This window comes from Borostomias antarcticus (genome assembly GCF_949987555.1).
Source record: "Borostomias antarcticus genome assembly, chromosome: 22".
In the NCBI taxonomy this organism is placed as follows: domain Eukaryota; kingdom Metazoa; phylum Chordata; class Actinopteri; order Stomiiformes; family Stomiidae; genus Borostomias; species Borostomias antarcticus.
In genome coordinates, this window is record NC_140255.1 from 10849214 (window position 1) to 10867426 (window position 18213).

The following is an 18213-nucleotide window of genomic DNA, read 5'->3' on the forward strand; positions in this document are numbered from 1 at the left end:
TCCCCTGCTAAAACATGTTTGGGAAACAGGAGGACATTGTGGCTCAGAAGGCAGCCATTACTCTGTACGCGGGTGCGGTATTTGAGCCAAGATGGCGGCAACATCGGTTAAGTTTCGCAGCGTCCAGTCAACTTTAACCCTGGCCCCGCCCCCGTAAGCGTGGTGTGGATGTTTGCATGCAGCATGGCCTCTTCAGCTAAAAGACGAGCAGTAGGACTGGGTGAAAATCCCGAGGAAAGTGAGGAGAACAGCTCGGACGAGGGCTTGGAGGACGATGATGGATCAGGAGAGGAGGACAGTGAAGCTTCGGACGAGGAGATCAATGAAGTAACTGGATAAAATGTTTGCCTCTGTATTCTTGGCCTAGCTAACGCTGGGTAGCATGCTAACGTATAGCTAGCATGTCTAGTAGCTGACGTTATCTTGAAGCAAATTACAAAAACTTTAAGCTTAACATAGCTATTGAACAAAGATCTATCTGGCTCACTAGAATACACAACGTTTGTGTACCTTACCAGTTCTTGTTTTGTGTGTCAACCAGGAGGTCATTGTGGACTTTGAGGCTCATACCATTACAGACAACGATTACAACGGGATTAAAAGACTTCTACAACAGGTAAGGTTATGTTAGATTTAGGCTCCAGGCTACACTTTGGCGTGTTAAAATAATTAGCTAGCTATTATCTACTGAGTGAAACCTCGGTTATGTTTTGTTTCAACGCAGCTGTTTCTGAAGGCTCATGTGAACACGTCAGAGATGACAGATATCCTCATCCAACAGAATCACATCGGAAGTGTTATCAGGGTGAGTGGCATGCATGTTCTATTAATACATCCATGGTTGTATGGCACCAAGCAGTATTACAGTGTGCATGCGGGTTATATCACAGGTCATGGCCACTTTAAACAGTGAGATTGGACTGAACAGAAGTTCCATCAACAACACATGTCTGTACCTTTTGTTTCCAGCAAGCAGAGGTACCGGAAGACAGTGACAACGAGGGGGATCCAGATGAAGTGTTTGGTTTCATCAGTATGTTGAATCTTACAGAGAGAAAGGTACAGACACTTAACTAACTCAAAATAGACACGTTCAATGAGAACAGACTAAAGCCTAATTTATGCTTCTTGAAAAGTGTCGCTCGACGTAGCATTTATGCTTCGGGCAACACTTTGCGTCGTCTCTGGCAACAATCAGCCGCGCGCTTGTCATTTTGTTGCATGTTGTCATTCTGAGAGAAGGCTTTCTGAGGGAAAGAGGTTATTCAGAGAGCATTTTTCATTCTGGTTTGTTTTCATTCTTTTCTGCAGTACTTGGGCATCTCTGTGAAGGGGCAGGGATGACTTGTACAGATGGGGATATCACCTCACAAGCTGGGAGAGACGTTCCTCTACTCCTTCCATGACAGCCAAACGTCAAATGACAGACAGAACTAAAACAAGGCTGCAGAACAAGCATATCCATGGCAACGCACAAGCCTTCTATCTAGCTATCCAATCAAATCAAATCAAACTTTATTTATATAGCACATTTCATACACAGAGGCAACACAATGCGCTTTACAGAGAGCAATGGGGGAGGGGGGGGGGGAGGCATAGGTCCCACCCCTACATATTCCAGAGGGAAGCAAAAAAAAAAAAACAGTTTCTCCCAGCGGCCAGAAAAGTGAGCTGTAAAAATTATTCTCTGACTTCTCAACGAGCAAGCTCCTGGAAAATGTTTGTCAATTGGCTAAGAACATATACAGAACAGTAAACATTTGCTAGATACTTCATAAGACAGACATTATTAACAGGAGAGTGCACAAATGGTTGAGCTCAAGTAATCACACTTGAGAAACAATATGTGACGGAGTCAGCGACATTACAAAAATCAGTTGGTGCATGACAGCCCTCGGCGACACTAATGAAAAATGAAATAGTGTCGTCCATGACGTCAAAAGTGTCGAGCGACGGTTTTAAAAATGTCACTCGACGAAGCATGAATTGGGCTTAAGGCTCACTTGAAACATAATTTTGATGAGATGACACATTTTGTTCCCTTTATTCTCTTGACTGTCTGGTTTTGTGTGTGTGCGTGTGCGCGTGTGTGCGCGTGCAGGAGATCCAGTGTGTGGAGGAGGTGAAGGACCTAGTCCTGGCCCAGTGTGAGAAGAGTTGCCCCCACAGTGTGACAGAGCAGCTGGAGAAGATCCTGAAGGACACCAGTAAGCCCGTGGGGCTGCTGTTGAGCGAGCGCTTCATCAACGTGCCCCCACAGATCGCCTTGCCCCTGCACAAACAGCTCCAGTGAGTCCTCTGCCCTAACCCCACAGTCACACCCAGCCAGCCCAGGCAGCCTCTCGGGGTATGCCCCCATCCCAGGGATCTTCCATTGGGTTCCGTGCCCATTGCCACCAGTGCATTCTGGGAGTGACACTGCAGATGAGCCCTGCTATGTGTGATGATGATGCTAATTGTGAATAAATAGGGATTGGGTTGTATTGGTGATATTGGCTCAGCTGGTAAGTTGTAACCCTGACTGTGCTATGTTGCTGACTATTCTATGATGTATGCATTGAAAAGGGGATGCTGCAGACTTGATTCGGTGTTCATCTAGTTTTATGTAGTCATGTTTCGTTTTTAAGTATTCAGATGTCGGCAGAGTTTGCTTCGTTTTGAGTGTCAGCCATGTTCAACTACGACTAATACATCCTCTATGACTGTATGTAAGCAGGGCATATTAATACTGCAATGTAATTGTGTAACCACTAGACTCGGCTGTACCGGAGGTAATCTCACACCAGATGGACAGCGTCATAAACCCAATTGAAAATCGCAGGAGGATTTTTTTTTTAAACATTTTTATAGAGAGCAATTCAAAGGTGTCCTAAGATCATGGACATGATAGGATACAAGTGTTTTTTTTTCTTCTATCATGTACAATCGGATAATCTCAACCATACTGAACGTCCATGACGGAATGTTGTCTCGTGTTCCAGAGAGGAGATTGCGGAGGCGCAGCGGACCAACAAGCCTAGCGGGAGGTGTCACTACTCTCTGATGATCAGCAAGACCTGCAAGGAGGCCAGCAAGAGTGTCCCAGCCAGAGGAGCACCCCCGAAGGACGAGATGATGTTCGTCAACGCCGAGGAAGAATTCTTCTACGAGGTAGGAACAGCCGTTCGGGAGCGGCCTGCAATGGCAGCAATCTGACATGGCGGCGCGGGACATCACAGCTAGAATGTGATATCTGATCCAACTCCGCCCTATAGACACGTGCTTTTCTTTAGTAACCCCGGTGTAGCTTTCAAGGCCTTTTGTTTCAAAAACTCTGAAAAGCAGATAACTTGATAGCATGCTTTGATTTGAGAAGGTTATTTAGAACACTGCAGTAGTGTACACATCAGCACGGCTGCTCACACACACTCCGTTTCCTCACTGTCCTCAGCAAGCGACCATGAAGTTCCACTACTCGGTCCAGGAGGAAACAGACTCGTGCCTCAGTGGGAGGTGGTCCTTTGATGACGTTCCCATGAAGCCCTATCGCACGGTGATGCTGATTCCAGTGGACAGGATGCCCGTGATCATGGACAAGCTCAAAGAGTACCTCACTGTGTGAAATAAACTCTATTAACACTCAGACTGCTACTGGATTATTACAATACAATCATTGGAAGGGACCCTATATGAATGGAAATAGTTTTTAAAAACTGCTACTGGGTGTACATGTGTAATGATCCCTTTTTATAGTTCATGCCCCACTCGGCAGTTTGTAGAACTTTGATAAAGGAAATTCTTCAGGCAATTTACTTATTGCAAAATTGTATTTACGGGAATATCAGCATCAATTACTGTATAAACATTTCTTTACAAACATTAAATAGTACATTTCTGCACAGTGGAATTTGTATATATTACACAAGGTTGACAAAATTAAAGATTTAAACGGCTATTGCCTGTTCTTGTGTGATACAAAGACCAAGTCAAATAAAAGTATTTCTTCTTTTTGTATCAAACATAACATTGTCAGTGCAGCACTGAAATGACACTAAGGCAGTCACTGCTTGACCGAGAAATCTGTTAAGTGATTGTACATCAATCATATCATTATGCTCCAACCTAGAGAAGCTCACTGAACAACACAAGACTGGCCGAATGTGTTGTCCTTATTAACTTCAGTGGTGTTGGTTTTCGGGTGTTGGTTTTGCGTCTTGTCTTCTCCGTTGCCGGACCCAGCGTGGTCCCAGACGTGCTGCAGTATGTCTTTGCTCTCACTAGGGGGCAGATTGTAGAAGAAGTACTGCGGGGCCAACTGAATGAACCTAGAAGGGGAACAGGATACTACTATAGGGTTGTCAGTTCCAACAAAGCAACACATTCATATTTATAATACATTTGTTTCTAAACATACCCACACAGCTGCCAAGTAAATCTGTAGATTTACAATACAGGATTAGCCATCATTCAAATTAAAATATGTATTATAAAAAATCTTTAGTCCCTTGTTTTCATGGAATGAATATGCCATTAACTCAACTCCCAGACAGCGTTGGCAGTGGTAGAACTGAGACTACTAGAATGGGTTTACACAGACTCACACTTCAGGGCTGATTTCAGAGACGGTTCTAATGCAGTTGTTCTCTGAGAGGGTGTACTCGTGGAACAGCACCCACTCGGGCAGGCCCAGCTTGTGGGCCTTGGTCCCATAGCTGGAGCAGGGGTGCACCTGGGCCATGTGTCTGTGGGTCAGCATGAAGTAATTCCCTGCCCCATCCACATCTCTAGCAATCTGGAGAGAGGGCAATAGTTAGTTGAGGTAATGGTCAGTGTCACTTTGAAGTCTGAAAATGCTCTTGCCTGCTCATTGGGAGCAATTTGGTTCAGTGTCTTGCCCAAGGACACTTCGACAGGTAGTCAGGATGAGCCGGGATTCGAACCACCGACCCTACGATCACTGAACGACCCGCTTTACCAACTGAGCTATACCGCCGCCCCATATACAATGGTTCAGATCAAAAAGTTGACAAAACTAGCAGTTTTGAGAAAGTCATAATTGCTCTACCACCGTTTTGGTCATACAATGGATGTGGGTGGGCACAGTGAAAAATCATTAAAAAAACATGTTAAACTCAATTTCAAAGACAAGAAACTCGCCGCATGTTAGTTGGCGTAGTGACATATAATTCGCCGTAAAGTAAGATTCTAGTTCATCTGGAAAGGCTTTTTTAAATATTTAGCATAGAACTATTTAGTCGCAGCACATACGTGTGTAAACTTCCGCAAACTAGGTAGTCTAGCAACATAAACAGTAACAATAGCTACCGTAAGTAGTTCCGCTTCCTGAATCCCCTCTGTGGATTGATCTACACAACGGTCGCGTCAATACAAGTCAATGGATTTCATAAAATGATCAATAAAACCGTACAGGATTCATACTTTCCGGCAAACATGTTTTTGAATGATTTTTCACGGTGCCCACCCACATCCATTGTATGACCAAAACAGTGGTAGAGCAATTATCAGTCTCAAAAGTGCTAGTTTTGTCAACGTTTTGATCTGAACCATTGTATATGATCATAAGTAACCTTAAAACAGGGCTAAACATGCATTTTCCCTTTACTACTCCTTTAATATTATTGATGAATGCTACTAGAAGCCACATACCTGCATGAAGAATCCTGCCAGCAGTGCCCTCTTGATGTTGTGGGTGTTGGTCTTGGTGCCGAAGGAGGACTCGGAGACGGGCAGCTCGATCCTCCGTAGGATGTCCGTCAGCTCCGACCTGATGGCCTCCGCCGTCCGGAGGGACGCGTGGCTCAGGAAATAGTCGTGGCACCACTTCTCAACACTGAAGTCTGGGGGAGATGACAGACAACGGTGGCCTCACGAGAAGGGAGTGAACATACAGCATGCCGTGTATATGAAGATAAACGAAGGAGACAACATTATACATTGCGTATCGGTGCTCTGATGGTAACAAACGAGCCGAGTCGGCAAGGCTTACACGGATCCCTCTGGCTCTGCTTGAACGCGTTGTAGATGTTGATGAGGGTGAAGTGATCCCCCTCAGGGTGCTGGAACTTCCTGTGGCACTGCGCTACCTCGTGGGCCCTGCCAACAGGTGCCTCCAGGAAGCAGCTTGGCGCTAAAGCAGACAGAATCAACATGGATTAACTTCATGGCTACAGCAAGCCACACTCGCCAAGCCAAGGCCATCTGTGCGAGTGTCTGGGAAAGGCAACACGCTGGACCGCCATATGGTGAATGTAAGAAACAGTCACGCTACTACTGCCTGGCAGATTCGCTCATTCATTCAGACCCGTTCTTGGACATGGAACGAACTGAAATAGGATTTTAAGAATCTATTTACGTGCCTACCTGATAGCATAGCCGCGATGGTCACTACCTCGCTCACGCAGTCGAACTCGCAGGAGGCCAGCAGGGCCTTGGCCACCTGGGCGTCCAGAGGGAACTCGGACATGATGATTCCGATCTCAGACAAGTTCCCGTCGTCATCCAGAGCTGCGAGGTAGTCAAGCTCCTCCAAAGCCTGCATCAAGCCCTCTGGATCTGAACGGGAAAAGTAGACACAAGTAGGATAAAGTGCTCCTGTAAATGCAATGATTATTCATGCAGCGTGAGTAATACAAGATGTGGGCGTTACTTTTCATGTTATTTGTACATAGAAATGTGCACAAAGCTGCACGAGTGCTGTAACATTCCCGAGGAGAGCTTGAGCTCCAGGTTCAGACGGGAATGCAGCAGAGATGTGTTAACAGTCCAATCGGACGCCACCATTCGGGCACTTCCTCCTGCGCCCGGCGTTCGCCTAACAAGACACGTTGTGTGATCACTAATGAGCTGGCCTCCGCGGGCAGGTCGGCAGCGGCGGACGCCCTGGACAAAGGCTCGTGGCCGAGCGCTGTCAGCTCCTCTCAGGCACGGCTGACCGGGCCCAAACAGCGCAGCGCAGCACAGGCCCCCCCCCCCCCCTCCCCTCCCCCCCCCGTCTGTGCCCTCCGCTCTACGCCGCCCAGAACCCCCTCATACCACACCTCGCCTACAGGAACCAGGCTTCGTGGTTCAGTTACCACCAGGAGGGGGGGGGGGGGAGAGGGGTCTGACCTGGCCTGCTGATGAAGTGACAGCGCGCCAGGCCGGCTATCTCCATCCTTTTGAGGAAGAGTACGGTGGAGGTGATGTTGGACTCCAGGATCTGGGGCGGGGTCTCGCTGGGCAGCAGGCTCTCCTCGGGGTACAGGCAGAAGCACTTCCCTGGAAACATGGAGAGGAGGAGGCACGGTTGTGGGGAAGAAATGACAACATGAAGGCTTTCTGAAAAAGGTGGTGGTGGAGTGGAAAATAATTTAAATCATTAGACTGCATTCAATGAGTACTTATCAGGTGAATCAAAAACTGGCTTCTGACCAACAGGCATCATCTCACCTGTTGATGTAGCGAGCTGCTTGCGGATGTCTGCCTGCCACCTACTGATGGGTCGTAGTACTTCAGAATTAGCCCTTATTCTTGGACTGTATACCTGTTATAGACAAAGTCAAATATTAATACTACCAGGATTGCAATCACATTACTTTGACGAAGAAACCATGAAATGTCCACCAATATGAAATGACAAAATCCCAAGCCAGCGTCAAACATACAAGTCGTTTCTCTACTCCCGTGTCGATGACAAAGTTGACAGAGTCCACAGCCCAGAACATGTCCTCCCCCTGGGGGGCGGACAGGAAGACCCGCCTGCTCCTGGCACCACCCTGCTCCTCGCCCAGGCTGGGGGGTGCCCTGCCCTGCCCCTGCCCCGGGCACAGGGCCACTGGCACCAGCCGGCCCAGGTCAGCTCCCAGCCTGGTGCCTTCTTTCTGGAGGATACTGCGGGCACAGTGGATATCCTGTCACAGGGTAAACAGGGGGTTAGGGGGGTAGGACTGCGCCCTAGTTATGCTTTCCCACCCTCCTACCCTTCCACACCCCTGTCCGAGGACAAATCGATTTTTTCAGATCTATAAAAATTACATGTATTATATTTCTTGCACCACAAAGCACATGACGCGTATCCATATGATGATTTATTGTTCCACTTTCTATTTATGAATGTTTGTGATACACATCCGTTAAAAAACTCAATGAAATGGCTGAGTGTGCAGCTCTATTGACGAGCCTGAGAGCTGCGGGCTCATTGTCACGCACAGACAGACAGACAAGAGGCCTTTCAAAACACACACGGTCGCTGTCATCACAATAGTGCAAGCAAACGCAGGCAGGGTTACCAAAGCAAATAAAAGCATTTAAAACAAATGTTAAATAGCTTTACCGTCTATATTCTGCAATGACGACCAGTATGCACACAATCTCTCCGGTTCAGAGAGACAATAGTCTGACTCAACGGATGGAGGTTTTGGGGATAAGCTTTGTCATTCATTTATTACTGCCCAATCAGTGGAGCCAATTCATGTGGCCGTCCAATCAGTGGTGATGGAAGATTCTCCCAGACTATGTAAAACACCAACCACTTAGCAACCGCTCTGCCGAAGATGATTGTAAATAATGATGAACAATACATTTTATTTGAGGACGCCTTTCACGACACCCAAGGCCACCTTAAAACGCATAAAAAAAATACAATTAACAGTTAAACAGTTAAATGTGATTCGTTTAAAGAAATCGGTTTTCCCCCTATCCCCGAATGGTAATGAGTCCAGCCAGACCTTTCTCCAGCGCTAGTACAGCGTAAGCGAAGTGTGGAGATAGGTCTGGCTACACGAGACGAGAGAGACAATAGTATTTTCCAAAGACCAACCAAGAACCTTCATTTTTGATGCAGCCTATAACCAAGAGGCCAAGGTGTGTGCATGTGGACGCCCCCTCCCCACCTGAGTGGAGGCCAAGAAGACCGCTACGTCCCCCTCCTCCTTGGTGCGATGGATCTCCAGCACCAGCCGCAGCGCGGAGTAGAAGTGGTCGGTGTGACTGCTGTTGCTGTAGACCACCTCAGCGGCGTCCTGGCCCTCCAAGGCGACGACGGGGACGCTGCCATAGTGGGCGAGCAGCGAGTTCTCCGCGGGAGCCGTGGTGAGGACCGCCACGCGCAGCTCGGGCCGGTGCCGGATGATGTCCTTGAGCAGGCCCAGCAGGATGTCGGTGCTGACTGTCCTCTCGTGGGCCTGGTCGACCACGATGGCGCCGTAGCGCTCCAGGAAGGGGTCGGACATCATCTCCCTCAGCAGCATGTCGTCCGTACAGTACCTGGATGAGGTTAAAACCAGATTAGGATTAATGGTGGAAATGGTGGGTGAGGTGGATTCTTGGCTGCAGTGGTCTTGGTTGATATGCAAAAAAATGAATATTTTCATTAAACTTTATTTAAACAGGTTTATTTAACCCATTGAGATTAAAATCTCTTTTTCAAGAGCGACCTGGCCAAGAATGGCAGCATTACAAACAGTTTCATACAGTAACCACTCCCATTAAAAACAATAGATCAACTGAAAAGTACCATAGTATAGTAAAAGTGTAGGGAAGCCATATAATGTATATAACTACATGGTTTACAACTCTGGATATTGGTACTGGTGCTAGAGTATATGTGATTGATATATATATATTGATTGATATTGGTACTGGTGCTAGAGTATATGTGATATTGGTACTGGTGCTAGAGTATATGTGATTGATATATATATAATGATTGATATTGGTACTGGTGCTAGAGTATATGTGATTGATATATATATAATGATTGATATTGGTACTGGTGCTAGAGTACATGTGATTGATATATATATAATGATTGATATTGGTACTGGTGCTAGAGTATATGTGATTGATATATATATAATGATTGATATTGGTACTGGTGCTAGAGTATATGTGATTGATTTATATATATATATATTGATTGATTGATATTGGTACTGGTGCTAGAGTATATGTGATATTGGTACTGGTTCTAGAGTATATGTGATATTGGTACTGGTGCTAGAGTATATGTGATATTGGTACTGGTGCTAGAGTATATGTGATATTGGTACTGGTGCTAGAGTATATGTGATATTGGTACTGGTGCTAGAGTATATGTGATTGGAGTCGAGTGTAGGAGGGCAGAGATAGAGATCTGTTCTGTGTCGACCAGCTTAAAGGGTGATAGAAGAGAACCTCTCATGTATGGCTGTGCTAAGCCAGCAAAATCACCTCCCATCTTCATTAGCATCTATGTACCAGCCTCTGCAGCTAGTCACACATGTAATGCTTCTTCTACATCCGTGAGAAAGAAGCAGACCTGAGCACAGTGTCGGAGGAGCAGCAGGTCTCCAGGGGGATGGTGTAGCCCACTTCGTGGCCGATGTTGACGTCCATCTCATCCGCCACACGGAGAGCCAGGCCGACGGCCAGCTGCCGGTGGGTCTGGGTACACACCACCATGCCGTGTCGGTACCGGGCAGACAGGCAGAACTCGGCACACCAATGAGGGATCTGCAACAACGCACAGCACCATTTAAACAGCCTCCTGAGTCCTGCTACTAGACATGTGCATTATAGTGAAGCATGCCAAATGAATAAGCTCAACAATCCTATTTCCCAAAGTATGGTATTAGAAAACATTTAAAAGAATTCCAACAGTGTCAGACCACTATGGGAATCCATAAAAGGGACTTGGATGGTTCAATTGTAGGGTGTAAACACACCACTCGGCATTAGAGTGATTCAGCATTGTGGTATTATTATCCATAACGCTGAATTGCTTTGGCAGCATGTGCCGCTGCCAGCTCCAGTGAACCCAGGCTTAGCAGCGGGAGGTCCACTGTAACAGCCATTGCTACTCAGCCGACAGCTGGAGCCTTAATTGTGCTGACCGGCTGCCCGGCTGTCAGGCCGTCTGAAGCTTGGCCCTGCATGGCAGGCAACAACAGCATCTGCTGACCTGGGCGGCTCATTCATAGCTCCACTCTCCCCTCTCTGTGGTCACAATGTCACATTCACGCCAGACTCAACATAATTACACATTGTGCTTTTTGAATTTGTCAGGACTAAATCCAACCCTTTGTGAATGAATGGCAGAAGTGAACAAATTAGGGTTTACCTAATTGCACCTAATTAAAGATGCAAAATAAGTTATGAACCGCCGTCTTTGACACTGCATATTTCAAATAGGCTTACCATGTGTTGTGAATATTGACATAAAATGAAGGGAGGCTATTCAGCCCTCCAATCTGTCTACAGACTCAATAGACAACTGCTGTAGGGTTGAGAATGTGCACAAAAACTGGCGCATAATGATGTAGTGGTGGCAGGCAATTGAGCACTGGCATTTGGTACCAATCTCAGCCTAAAAAAAATCTAAAAGAGGGTAAACAAAGGAACTGATTCTGCACAGTGGATCATTCTGTCAAAGTTCCACTGCCTCAGTGTGACTAGTGGGGATATCAGGTGCAGGGACTATATTTAGGAGTATCTCGAAAGAGCGCCCTTAGGCCTACCACTGACTTGCTCTGGGAAGTTAACAAGATCTAGACTGACTTCTCATCCATGTATTGATTATACAGAATATGTACATTCAATGATCCTTACAATGAACCAATAGCATTACACGTGCCCCCATGAGTGTACCCTTTAAAACCCACCTGAGTACTTTTACCCGTCTTTGTTGTACCAGATACAATAACAAGTTGACTGTTGACCAATGTATCCATAAATTCACTTCTGGCTTTCCAGACCGATAGAGTCTTCCTCTCCTTCAGTAATTTGTAGTAGCGCGAGGAGAAAGGCAACCCATCAAATGGATTCAACTCAAGATCATCTCCAAAACAAAATGCTTCCTCTGAGCAGTCAGTAGCTTCACGGTTTTCCTCCGACATGACACATCTATCCGTCATGGCTATGATTGAGAATCCCGAGGGAGCGCAACGCTAGTCTCATCAAAACGACAATATTGGTGATCCCCAAAAAAGACAGCGCAATATCCAAAATGCATGAACAGCAACCCCAATCAAACGTCCACTCCCGAAACACACATTCTAGAAGTCCACGTATACTTCCTACTGTGTGTGGCAATTGTTTTAGATCATTCAAGTTTGTCTGTTTTCAAGTTTGGCTGCCAGTGGAGCGCAGTGCGCACCAGCTCAATGTGCGTGTTGGTAACTGGCGTGGTCAAACACGTGTGCTCGTTCATTTGCATACATCACGAATGAACACGAGTAAATACTGTCACGTGGTCAAAGTAATCCTCTATTAATCTAATTAACGTGCAGAGGGAGATAGTGGGAAAGTGTTTGTATATAGAGGATTTAGGCTACTGTATACGCTTCGATAAGCATGTCCACACTGCCCACCTGTGTCCAAAGGTTGAATGTTTCAAGAGAAAGTGCATTGTATGTCCATTATGTTCCTATAGCAACAATCAACTCACTTTCAGTGTACATTGCTGGGTGCATCGACTTTGCAGTAGCCTAACCTTCTACGAGGAGTAAGTCAATTATTGTAGGCATAGCTCTAAATGGAATGAAGCGTTGTGCAGATGGAGAGCCAAGGTAAATTCGTACTTCGTACTTCTCAGCACATGACGAGTTTCATTATATTGTTTTGATATTGTTACCCTTTGGATTGGAATATAGCCTTGCACTACAGCCAATCATTCATCTCAATTCTATATTGCACTTTAGAAATTATTCAGCACTTTGAGATTGTTTTCACAATGAAAAAGCGCTTTATAAATCAAATGAATTGATGTTGCTATGATGATGATGATGATGATGATGATGATGATTATTATCATTATTATTATTATTATTATTATTATTATTATTATGCGAATGAATACGCCTATCATTATTTTAGCATTAGTTAGCAACATTGTCAATAGTTTCATAATCTGTCTATTTATAGAGGTCATTGATGGAGAAGTCTGGTCTCAAATAACATGGCGCTGTGAGTGGCCTATCCAGTTTACCTAACTTAACTTAACAATGCCTTTGTTAGCATCAAACCATCTTGGGTGAAAGTGTAGGCCTACTGGATCCGTTTGTCATTGAACTGAGCCTTAGAGCCATAATGTAATGCGAGGAGATAATGTAGCCTACGGTAATGTATCTTGTTTGGCCATCACAATAAGCACGATACCAGCTTGTCATTCACTAGCGTGTTGTATGTCACATAGGTGTCACTGATCAGTGCTCTAGATCCAGAACAAAATGTTCAGGCAGGTGTTTCACGTGTCAATATGATTCATAGCTCACTATGTTTTATAATGTTGGCAAAGCAGTGCTTTGTGTGGTACTGTAGGCTCTCACCTGTACAAGACAAGCCTGATGTACTGGTGTGGACTTCCACACCCTCCTGCACTCTTTAGGCACATTCATGTCATCAAATAAGAGTATATTCTATTCCAGTATTACTAGATTGGAAAACAGCACTCTTGACTGTATTCTAACACAGTTTACATGAAGAATGTTATGGTCCCCGTAGTCCCTCTCAGTGGTGGCCTGCGTGAGAGCCTGCTGGTTGGGAAGGTGACCCACCACAGTATTGAGCTGAGCTGGGCTGGAGTAGAGACAGAAGAGCGCCTCGGACCCCCAGAGGCGTGGACCCAGTTCACCCTGGAGGAGAAAGACCCCAGGAAACACACGTTTGTTACCGTCTATGTGTGAGTGACACATGAGCACAGAACACCATACTGTTGATTCTGCTGTGTTGAGTGTGGTATTATAGCAACGAGAACATTTAGGATTATGAATGATATTTGACAGAGGATGGATGTCTTGTCTTTGCTAGTGGGTACGGTACAGAGTTCACCCTTGAAGGACGCGAGGCGAGCACCTCTTATAGGTTCAGACTGAAGATCAGTCCGCCTTCAGAAGAACCCTTTTACAGTCAAGTTCTATCCGTTTCTACCGCAAGTATGTATGGTAACAACAGCAGGTAGCATGCATTAGGGTTATTAGGAACAGAGTGATATTCTAGAAAGGTGTCTGTTGTTCCTCTTTTCAGGGGAACCAATCAATGGAAAGAATTTGCACCAAGCTGTCCTCATGAACGACCAGGAGGAGCTGACCAGAGTCCTACAGTCTAAGTGAGCTTGTGGACCCGCGCGCCCTCTTCTCTTCCCAGCCAATGCTATATGTGTCAAATAGCAGAAATGAATGGCTGAATGCTATTTGATCTTCTTTTAAGGACTGTAGATGTCAATGTTCCAGATAAACTGGGCTTCACACCCCTGATGGTGGCTGTGATGAGGGGATTCTACAGGTACATACTGCGTGGATTTGCTCTTCTCTGCTCATGTATATTTATAGTTTGGTTTGCAACCCTGTGCTATGGGTTGATTAGTAGCGCTGCTCTGTTCTCAGCTTGGTTCAGACACTGGTCCAACATGGAGCAGATGTGAATATCAAGAACAGTAGTGGAAAAGACAGGTATGAACACATCATCTTTCCATTGCTATACTATTATCTATCATATACATATATTTATAGGAAAACTGTATGTATACTATTATTTAGACATAGTGTCTATATATATATATATATATATATATTAGGGCTGCCCCCCAATAGTCGACTTAACGTTAGTCGACGAGAAGAGTCCTAGTCGAGAAAGTTTTCATTAGTCGCTTAATCGCAGAAAAACTCAAAATCTGCTTGGGATGAGTTGCGCAATCCGTTCACAAAGAAACCTTCAAAATCCATCCACAACGAACACATCAATAACCAATCAAAATCCCATAGCCTATACTTGCAATGAGTAATAAAATGTTGTTCAGTCTCCTATCTGTGTTGCCGAATGCCGACACATTGAAAATTAATCTAGCGCTTTGCTGAGGCGGCTGCTGCCGCTTGCTCCGTGTGTATGGTAAGGTTATATGTATAATAATCATCATCATCATAATAATAAAGGAACGACTAGTCGTCTAGTCGCTTTAAATGAGGACTTCTAATCGAGCAGGAAAATCTTTAGTTGGGGGCAGGCCTAATATATATATATATATATATAGGCTAATGTATTTGTGGTTGTGTGTGGCAGCCTGATGCTGGCCTGTTTCTGTGGTCACCTGGACATAGTGAAGTACCTGAGGGCCTGTGGGGCCCTGTGGACGTCTCGGGACAGAGCCGGCTGCACTTCCCTCCATTGGGCAGCAGATGGCGCTCATCTAGCCGTCATGCAGCACATGATAGAGGACGACTGTGAGGTGACTTCTCATAATAAGCTCTGTTCAACGCTAAAGTTCACAGAATCACATTGAGCATGCGGAACAGCTGACTGAGTTCAGTTGAGAGTCAGTTTTAGCTTACCCCAGGCCCAGACCCCAGCCTACAGCCTGTCTGACGGTAGTGCACGCCTCTATGGCGTCCCCCGCCCTTTCCTCAGGTGGACGTGAGGGACGGTGTGTCCGGCTGGACGCCCCTGATGAGAGTGGCGGCCGTCAGCGGGGACGCGGCGGCGGCCTCCCTTCTCCTGGGGGCCGGGGCTGACGTCAACGTCAGGGACAGGGACGGGAAGACGCCTCTCATGGTAGGCTACGACCCGCTATGACCAGAAGAACGTCCAGTGGATGCCCCACTGTCACCAGCAGACCTCCCTGAGTCCGATAGATACCCCTGTGTCTGCTGTGGATGTCGTAGCATTTAGTTAACACACACACACACACACACACACACACACACACGTACACACAGACATACACCAGCCCACTTCCGGCTTTAGAGCTGGGCCATAGCAAACACACACCAGTATTTGCCATGTCTCTCCTATGATGCTTTTTTAGCCTCTCTTACTCTGAAATGTAATTTAATGTAATGTATTGCTTTAAAAATGTTCTTATCTGGTAGACAAACATACTCCAGGAGCTTGCTCGATCGCCTTGTTGAGAGGGGTCAGGGAAGAATTTTTACAGCTCACTTATCTGGCCCCTGGGTTATTACTGTTTTTTTGCTTCCCTCTGGAATATGTAGGGGTGGGTCGTATGCCCACCTCCCTTGTTCTCTGTAAAGCGCATTGTGTTGCCTCTGGGTATGAAATGCGCTATACAAATAAAGCTTTGATTGATTGATTGATTGAACATACATTACGTGCCTTGGCGTCAGTTGTCACCAGAGCGAGAATTCAGAAACATCTATCGGCCTTTCAGATCGCGGTGCTGAATAACCATGAAGACCTAGTCAAGCTGCTTCTAGAACATGGAGCAGATCACCACGTAAAAAATCAGGTAAAGCACAAAGATTAGTGCAGCATGAAGTGAACAATCGCATTAGGCCTATGTTAAATTCTTATAGTAGGCCTACAATAAGTTAACTGATACCATGTGATAAATTACCTATGTTAATGTTTTCCTATTTCTTTTTCCAAATTTGCAGTTTGGATCGGGTGCCACAGAAATGGCTAAAGCCTTTGAAAGAAAGGTAACGTTTTACACACTTCCACCGTTTTACATCACTTCCAGATTTGGCTTGGAAAATGTAGCAGGTTTCTCACTACAACATGTGTCTCTTACAGAGCATCATCCATTTGTTGGAGCGAAGGACAAGTAATTAAAAGTGAATGGAGAATATGTTGACCCCTTTGACGTCAAAAACTACAGACCAGTTTCCCTTCCAGCCTTTCTATTCAAAACACATGAACATGGTAAATGGACTGCACTTATATAGCGCTTTTCCAACTTAGCGGCACTCAAAGCACTTTACAATGGCCTCTCTCACCCATTCACACACACATTCACACACCAATGGCGGTAGCTGCCATGCAAGGTGCTAACCTGCTCATTGGGAGCAATTTGGGGTTAGGTGTCTTGCTCAAGGACACTTCGACATGTGGACAGTTGGAGCTGGGATTCGAACCACTGACCCTTCGATCATTAAATGACCCGCTCTACCAGCTGAGCTACAGCCACCCTAACATGCTTGTCTTTAATCAACTGTCCTCACCAGAACAACCTCTTGGAACCCCACCAGTACGGGTTCAAGGTGGGTCACTAGACAGAGACGGCCCTCCTTGCAGTGACAGAGTTGCTTCATGCCGCAAGAGCAAACTCTCCTCAATCCTGATACTCCTGGACCTGTCAGCAGTGTTTTGACACGGTGGACCATCAGATACTCCTCTCCACCCTTGACCGGGCAGGCATCTCAGGCTCTGCTCTCTCCCTGTTTGCATTTACCTGACGGGTCACTCCTACCAGGTGACATGGAGAGGGTCCGTGTTGGAATCATGCCAGCTAAATACGGGGGTTCCACATGGTTTAGTTGTGCGTCCCCTTCTTTTTTCCCTCTACACAACATCTCTGGGTTCTGTTATGCTCTCGCATGGCTTCTCCTACCATTGTTATACCGATGACACCCAGCTGGTCTTGTAATTTCCCCCCCCTGATACACAAGCAGAGGCACGCATACTGTAACTGCGTTCTTGGCTGACATCTCAGAGTGGATGGTGACCTGAAGTCCAACCTGGACAAGACTGAGTTGCTGTTCCTCCTGGGGAAAGGTTGCTACTTCCCTTGTCTGTTCTCTACACTGGCTCCCTGTAGCAGCTCACATCCAGTTTAAGACTGGTGCTAGCCCACAAGGCAGTGAAGGGAACAGCTCCTTCCTACCTCCAGGTCATGGTGGACCCTACACCCACATCCAACCAATTCGTGCTGCTGCCTCAAGGCGACTGGTTGCCCTGTTGCTCCAAAGCCCCTGCAGCTGATCGACCCAGTCACAGCTCTTTTCTGTCCTGGCCACGCAGTGGTGGAATGAACTGCCCACTGACATCAGGACAGCAGAGTCACTGCCCATCTTTCACTGCAGGCTGAAAATTCACCTCCTTCAAGAACTACTAACCTGGCCCTTCCTCTTAGCACTTACTAATGTAATTGTATTTATTAATTTTTGCACTTTTACTTTAGCACTGCTTATGCTGTTAGATGCTTGATTAGAAAGAAGATGCACTACTGTACCTACTGTATGTTGAATGCACTTAGTGGCACTTACTGTAAGTCACTTTGGATAAAAGCATCTGCTAAATGACTAATGTAATGTTGGTATGAATAATTAAAGTAATACAGAACAAAATCACTTCAGTGTTTGATAAACAATTTTACTACTGTTTGTGTTCAAAATTTCTTTTACAGTATAGACACTGACAATAAAGTGTATTTCTTACATTGGATGTATCAAATAGTTATCATACAAAAAACAAAAATGTGTTCACCGGTAACACAGTCAGCAAGGAACATTAAAATACAATTAC

At 45.8% G+C, this 18213-nt stretch overlaps 3 protein-coding genes across 3 annotated transcripts; 2 read left to right on the forward strand and 1 right to left on the reverse strand.

The window, feature by feature from the left end:
• Positions 1–152: 152 nt before the first annotated feature.
• Positions 153–3925, forward strand: bccip (BRCA2 and CDKN1A interacting protein). Its single transcript, XM_084456641.1, has 7 exons — positions 153–327; positions 542–616; positions 725–805; positions 970–1059; positions 2102–2289; positions 2982–3150; positions 3431–3925. The coding sequence occupies exons 1-7, from the start codon at positions 169–171 to the stop codon at positions 3599–3601; spliced, it is 933 nt and encodes a 310-aa protein (XP_084312767.1). The 5' UTR covers positions 153–168; the 3' UTR covers positions 3602–3925.
• Positions 3926–4111: 186 nt separating this feature from the next.
• dhx32a (DEAH (Asp-Glu-Ala-His) box polypeptide 32a) lies at positions 4112–11852 on the reverse strand (the record flags this gene model as incomplete). Its single annotated transcript, XM_084456058.1, has 11 exons — positions 4112–4304; positions 4581–4771; positions 5647–5837; positions 5987–6127; positions 6361–6552; positions 7108–7257; positions 7429–7522; positions 7644–7889; positions 8871–9243; positions 10277–10470; positions 11619–11852. 11 exons carry the CDS (start codon positions 11850–11852, stop codon positions 4112–4114), a joined length of 2199 nt encoding a protein of 732 aa, XP_084312184.1.
• A 1581-nt stretch (positions 11853–13433) lies between these two features.
• fank1 (fibronectin type III and ankyrin repeat domains 1) lies at positions 13434–16961 on the forward strand (the record flags this gene model as incomplete). The annotated part of the gene is made up of 10 exons (XM_084456059.1): positions 13434–13636; positions 13765–13889; positions 13981–14062; positions 14164–14238; positions 14340–14405; positions 15013–15178; positions 15358–15501; positions 16118–16195; positions 16344–16388; positions 16914–16961. 10 exons carry the CDS (start codon positions 13434–13436, stop codon positions 16959–16961), a joined length of 1032 nt encoding a protein of 343 aa, XP_084312185.1.
• Between the last annotated feature and the right edge of the window lie 1252 nt (positions 16962–18213).

Coding starts and splice junctions, on each gene's coding strand:
- bccip (XM_084456641.1), top strand. CDS start 169: ATGTTTGCATGCAGCATGGCCTCTTCAGCTAAAAGACGAGCAGTAGGA. Junction 328..541: donor CGGACGAGGAGATCAATGAA/GTAACTGGATAA, acceptor TGTGTCAACCAG/GAGGTCATTGTGGACTTTGA. Junction 806..969: donor ACATCGGAAGTGTTATCAGG/GTGAGTGGCATG, acceptor TTTTGTTTCCAG/CAAGCAGAGGTACCGGAAGA.